This window comes from Palaemon carinicauda, chromosome 24 (assembly GCF_036898095.1).
Source record: "Palaemon carinicauda isolate YSFRI2023 chromosome 24, ASM3689809v2, whole genome shotgun sequence".
Lineage (NCBI taxonomy): Eukaryota > Metazoa > Arthropoda > Malacostraca > Decapoda > Palaemonidae > Palaemon > Palaemon carinicauda.
Genome location: NC_090748.1, coordinates 64,202,753 through 64,210,197, shown reverse-complemented (window position 1 = coordinate 64,210,197; position 7,445 = coordinate 64,202,753). Strand labels below are relative to the sequence as shown.

The window sequence follows — 7,445 nt, the reverse complement described above, 5'->3', positions numbered from 1 at the left end:
AATCAGTTTACAACACAAAATATTGAAAATATGAAATGGAATTAACTCGTGGGATTAACCCTTAATCGGAATAAATAATATCAAAATCTGATAAATAACTTGCTTACAAGGATGGTAAGGCTGCAGACACTAAAGGAACTTACGATTTTGAGCGGGACTCGAACTCCAATCTGGCAATCACCAGTCTGAGACGTTAACAATAAGCCCACAAACGATAATATATTGTACATGGTCTCTGTCTTTGTATAACCAATAAGTTAGTATTAGTAACAATACAGATTCTTCACTGTTTTCATTGATACTAATCCATCCATCTTAATTCTAGACCTTGACATCGTGTGCGGATCCTTCTTCAACGATCAACGGAACCGTCACCCAGGTTATCCTTCTAGTCCTGCAAGGAATCCAGTCAAGTTTGGCTGCAATCTCAACAGATAACCTCGATGTAAGACGTATAAATTTCTTATTTTTCATTTATTCATATTCCCTTTCTGTAAAAAACCTGAAAATTTTCCATTTACAATTTCTTTTTGGCATTTGGAAATATCTTTATTTTTACTGCAGTGCAAATGGAAATTTGCTAAAATTAAATTTGTCATATGAACTAAATATTCCTTCCTTGATTAAATCTGAATTTGGCATTAAACTTGTTCAATTAATCTCTATTTTCTAAGTGTGTCTTTGTAAAAATTTGCTTAAAAAAAAAACCATTGCTTGCTATATAGATCCTATCATGTCCTGCAACCCAAATGAACTAAAACACTAAATATTCTCGTTGTTAAACATGGAAGATCTAAATATAAATCTAACCAGAATTTTACTTATTACTTTTCCGGTCCATAGACAACCACACTGGACTGCTACATTTCTTTGGCCCTTTCTCTCAAAACTAATCTTGATGGTGGCACTTTGGCGAAACCATCGGATGTAACGCAAATCACAACTGTGGCTGTTTCTATTCAAACTTCAGTGAGATCGGTCAGGGTGGTGGTGGTCGTATACAGAACCGAAGTAAGTTTTATCCTTGTATGTTTACTTCTGAATATTGGATGTGATTAGTTTTTCTGGAAATTATAGTTCTCTATACCTAGATAACATGCTCCTGCATTATTTTTTTTTTTTTTTTTTTTTTACAATATACCCAGTTATGACTATTCTATGTTCTCTGGTAATGTTTGAGCTAAAATGCTATTAAGATTATAAGAACCAACATTTTTTTTTTTTGCTTAAGTCAGAAAAATAATGCTAGGGATGCTTGTACATTTCTTTAACACAGGCTTTGATCTGATTCTTGAGAGGCAATTATATTAACACGTGTAATTACAGTCTTACTAAGCTAATTTATATCCAGTTAATTCGAGAATCCATAACAAAAGTTAACAGAACTTGACTTGAAATCAATTTCCAATGCTAAAGCAAGTTTGAGAGTCCCTGACACATTTCAACTTGCCTATTCTAACCAAACTCACTCAAAGAACTCTTGCCTATTGATGATTAAGTGATGAAAAAACCCACCCCTTTTGCACAACGCTGACACTACGCTAAGAATTAAAGCCACAGTTGACTCAGAGATTTTTGAGATCTCACAAATTAATGTTGATACACTATTGCTTTGAATTCTCAAACCCAAATTTTAAAACAAGTTGTTGGTAAAAGTAACCCGAGGACCCATAACTTACCATGTCCCATCTCTTTTTTGAAAACACATGACACACGTTAATACAACTTGATCTGAGAACCCAAGTTTAAAGTATTGTTATTCACTTGGAGAATCCATTTCTAGTTTGTGACGCAGGTCGTCTTGATAATCAATGCCTAATGTGATAACACTTTGATTTTAAGTTCATGACCAAGCTTACGACTTTCCCCAATATCTATTGCTCAGTTTTGAAAAATTTTTCTTTGATGGCCCATACCAAGTTGCGAAAAAAATTTCCTTCAGTAACCTATGCAAAACATATACAACTAACTTTGAGGAGATCAATACTGATCCAATTTACTTTGAGAGCTCACGCAGCAAAATCATAAAATTATCTTTGAGACAAAAGGCTCAAGATAACTTAATTGTCATAGATCTCTTTAGAAAATTCACACTTAGTATTCAAATAATTAATTTTGAAGATAAAAAAAACATTCCATTTTATGAGTTTCCTTAACATTTTACAAGCGCGAAGAAGTTTTTTCCAATGGTCATTAGAGTATCGTTAACACGTAAAGTTATGATATGATCAGCCAAATTTCATATCCAGGCTTAAAAAGGAAGGCATAAGATAAAAAACAGTAGGTTCTATTTCCCAAAAGAAGAGAAAAATCTGAATTATGGAAACGTTAATGAATAGGGAAAACAAGAGAAAGGTTCCAAGTTCCAGGTTCCTCGTTGCTCCACAATGCTATGATAGGGGGCGCACGACTAGATATGTAGGTGCCAAGCGCCGTAATCTGCATAAAGTTCTAAGAAAACTCTACAACGGGTACTACAGCAGTAGGAGAAACATTCCTCGAATCAAGTTATTCATGCTCCCCTTTTAACAATGAATTTAGGAAGAGGAACTGCCTTTTATTATTATTATTATTATTATTATTATTATTATTATTATTATTATTATTATTATTATTATTATTGATAGTATAAGCTAAGCTTTAAGCCTAGTTGGAAATGCAAGATGCTATAAGCGCAAGGGCTCCAACAGAGAAAAATAGCCCAGTGAAGAAAAGGAAACAAGGAAATAAATGAACTACTAGAGAAGTTATGGACAATTAGAATAATATATACTATGAACAGTAACAACATTAAATTGCATCATTCGCATATAAACTATAAAAACTAAAAAAGAAAAAACACCAGAAGAAAAATAAGATACAGCAGAATAGTGTGTCCAAGTGCACCCTCAAGAAAGAGAACTCTAACCCAAGACAGTGAAAGACAATGGTACAGAGACTGTGGAACTACCCATGACAATGGTTTGATTGTTGAGATTCCTTCTCTTTACGGAACAGTGTGTGAAAGAGTAATTAGGAGCAATGAGGCTCAAGTGGGCAATATGGAGAGAAAAATAAATGAGGCTGGACAAACTGATGAGACTAAAGGGTTCTTTTTCAATATGGTCTAGAAGGTGAAAAAACGCAACATCCGCAATAGGATATTAGATCCTTTAAGAATAGTAACTCACATTATATTTTAGTTACCACAAACGGTCAAGTTGAATAGTTGATGGCAATGAGGATTCCGAAGTAAGCAACTCTAGTGACTATTCAGAATATATATATATATATATATATATATATATATATATATATATATATATATGTATATATATATATATATATATATATATATATATATATATACAGACACACACACATATGTATATATATATATATATATATATATATATATATATATATATATATATATATATATTCATATATATAATGTATATATACATTTATATACATAAATATGAATATGTATATATATATAATATATATATATATATATATATATATATATATATATATACAGACACACACACATATGTATATATATATATATATATATATATATATATATATATTCATATATATAATGTATATATACATTTATATACATAAATATGAATATGTATATATATATATAATATATATATATATATATATATATATATATATATATATATATATATATATATATATATATATATATATATGTATGATAAATTTTTGCACACTTAAACGTGTTTTTTTCATATTTCAAATAAGCCATATATATTAATACATTAAAGTCTGGATTCTCTTAACGACCTCGGGATCAGAGCCCCAGGCGGAATCGCCCAAAGACTATAATATCAGACCGGCGGGGATTTGAACCCCCATCCAGGATATCTGTATGCCAGTGACCATACCACTCAGCCACGAAGAATGGCTGAGTGGTATGGTCACTGGCATACAGATATCCCGGACGAGGGTTCAAATCCCCGCCGGTCTGATATTATAGTCTTTGGGCGTTTCCACCTGGGGCTCTGATCCCGAGGTCGTTAAGAGAATCCAGACTCTAATGTATTAATATATATGGCTTATTTGAAATATATATATATATATATATATATATATATATATATATATATATATATATATATATATATATATATACATACATATATATATATATATATATATATATATATATATATACATATATATATACATATATATATATATATATATATATATATATATATATATATATATATATATATATATATATATATATATATATATTCATGGCACTATGATAGAGTCCAATTACTGACAAAACAAAATATCGATAATGAAACTACATCCATTTTGTAGTGAAGAATGGGGTAAAGGGGAGAAGGGGGGGGGGGGGGAATAGGATGCCCATTATGCGACCAAAAAAACACCGAATTTCAGACGGTTTAGTAATCATGCAACTTTTTTACGCACGTACGTATACATTCACCTTCATACTTTATTTGATTACCCTAAATCTCAACCCAAACCATTATGTTATTCGTTTAAACTATTTATCTTAATGTACTAATTTCATACACCATATACAGTATTAATTTAATTCCTTAATACAATTCATATGAACCAATGCAACATGATAATTTTATACATAATATATTAACCTACTGCCTGTATATAATTTTTTAAAGAATAAGTTAAATGCTAATTTTATACAACATATATTAAAACACTATCTTGATATAATTCTTATAAACTAAATCAACATACAAATTTTATACAATATATATTTCACATAACTATAACAAAATGATGATGGAAAATTTAAGGTCCCATAATCCCTTTACTTGGCCACAAAATTGTCCATTCTAGAATATCCGTCTCATAGAGAAATGATAAATCATCACTAGTTTCTTCTTGGGTTTCCAATGTAGCCCAGTCTAGTTACTAGTAATTAATAACTGCGCTTCTCTTAAACAAAGTGACTTCGATAAGATTTGATGTAAGACATCATCATCAAAACACAGGATGTTATTATTATTATTATTATTATTATTATTATTATTATTATTATTATTATTATTATTATTATTACAAGCTAAGCTACAGTCATAGTTTGAAAAGCAGGATGCTATAAGCCCAAGGGCTTCGACAGGAAAAAAATAGCCCCGTGAGGAAAAGAAACAAGGAATGAAATAAACTACAAGGTAAGTAATGAACAATTAAAATAAAATATTTCAAGAACAATAACAACATTAATTAAGATAGTTCTTTCATATATAAACTATAAAAAATAAACAAATAAGATAAAGAGAAATAAGATTGAATATTGTGCCCGAGTGTACCCTCAAGCAAGGGAACTCTAACCCAAGACAGTGAAAGACCATGGTACAAAGGCTATGGCAATCCCTAAAGACTAAAGAACAAGGGTTTGATTTCGGAGTGTTCTTCTCCTAGAAGGACACTCTTATGTCATTCATAAGTATCAAAATGATCACCGGACTCGCTGGAAAAAAGGAAAGGATAAACAATAGAAATTTATGGAAGGTAACGACCCACAGCCTAATTTTAGAGATATAATTATGGATCATCCAATCTTAGTCATGAAAACTAGGTTAAACATGCTCGACATGAAACCAAATTGATACTTGTGACCTGTACATAGAAGAAAATAACAAGTTACATTTATTTCCATGAACAAAAGTAGGAAAATTAATAAGACAAGATACAGCCGTGTATATGTTACAAAATTTTAGCAGAAAGCTGGTGGTATACAGTATATTAGACTAAAACTGAGAGTTTAAAGATTTTCGTAATAGCTTTCCAAAACTAATGTTAAGGTATTATCACAACTTATTTCAAGGTAGTAAGAGATGAAAGTAGAATTTAAGATTTTCATTAATACTGTTGTTTGCTCCTAGAGGAAAAAGTTCAATGACTGAGTGCCCTCAAACAAGTTTTGCGGCTTGAGCAAGTAAAAACTAGGATTAACGTCTGTGCAAGTATTATATCGACAATAATGTTCACAGAATGGTACATGCTTATAAAACATCTTATCAAATTCTGGTATCATCCAACAGTTCACTCTGGTATAGCAATAACAGCTCCACTGGTTATCAATTTCAAGGCTCATATAAAGTCTAGCTTTGAGCCTCTCGGAGGCCGTCATTCAACATCAAATTATTATTATTATTATTATTATTATTATTATTATTATTATTATTATTATTATTATTATTATTAATAGCTATGATATAACCGTAATTGACAAACCAGGATGCTATAAGCCCAAGGGCTCCAACCGGAAAAAAATAGCCCAGTGAGGAAAAAAGGAATTGAATAAACCATATAAATAATGAATATCAAATATCTTAAGATCAGTAACAACGTTAGAATAAATGTCATATATACACCTATGGAGAGAGACGTATGGCAGCCTGTTCAATAATAATAATAAAAAAAATCCCTTCATTGTTCATCTCCTGAAGTTCCACCGATTCAACTATCCGAATTGGAAGATCACTCCTTAACCTGGTCACAGCTGGAATAAAAATCTTAGACAGTGTAGCATTGAGCCTTATGATGGAGAAGCCATGAATGTTATAATTAACTGCATACCTAGTATTACGTACAGGATGGTACTGCCTAGGAAGATCTGAATACAAAGGATACTCAGAATTACGAAAAATCTTATGCAACATGCATATAGAACAGAATTTGGTGCCCACAAATAATAAATGATTGTGATTACTACACTACTTTATCCCCTTTACTTTACAATTATTCCGAGGGATTAAATAGAACATAATATTGGTTAATAGTCTGAAACCAGATAATCACTTGATAAGACGGATGGTTAAGTTTCTGGATCCTTAAGGAGTAAAACCTTTTTTTTTTATGTGGAAACGTTTGAATCAGCTACAAGTGTTATGGGGTCAATTATTTTTATACATTTATCAATCTAACCGAGTCCCTTTGCGTCAATAGGCGTAAGAAGAGAGGGTGATGATGATGATGATGATGACGACCAATCTTATTTTTACTCTGTTTACAGAAATCAAAAGAACTTGTTATTAAGATACAAGAAGTAGAAGAGGCAAAGGAAGAGGTCATCAATGCCGGTGGCACCGTAACGGATGGTATGTAACATGAAACCAGGAAACCTCATTCGGTTTCAGTCGGGAATGAAGTTGATTTTTTTTTCTTTTTTTTTTACTTAATTCTTTTTAGGAAAACTGAATTGAATCAGCTAGGTCAGGAATACGAAAAAAAGAAATTAATAACTGTTAAATAAGCTTTAGGAATAATACAAACATTAGATTTCTTAATTGAGTTAGGTCTTATAACGAGGTTACTAAGTTAGTTTCATTCTTTGAAAATAAATAAGTCTACTTTTTACGAGCTATGTCAGTTAAAATCTTAGTTTATCAAACTTTTTATTAGTTATATAATGATAG

The 7,445-nt window shown here is 30.8% G+C and overlaps 1 protein-coding gene across 1 annotated transcript in view; it reads left to right on the top strand.

Annotated features, from left to right (window-relative positions):
• The window catches only part of LOC137617855 (uncharacterized), a 29,294-nt gene extending 22,103 nt beyond the window's left edge, over positions 1-7,191 (top strand). The window contains exons 6-8 of the mRNA XM_068347806.1: positions 326-445; positions 844-1,011; positions 7,043-7,191. Of these exons, the coding sequence (XP_068203907.1) occupies positions 326-445; positions 844-1,011; positions 7,043-7,135 (381 nt within the window). The 3' untranslated portion in view covers positions 7,136-7,191. The remainder of the gene's footprint in view (positions 1-325; positions 446-843; positions 1,012-7,042) is intronic.
• The last annotated feature ends 254 nt before the right edge of the window (positions 7,192-7,445 follow it).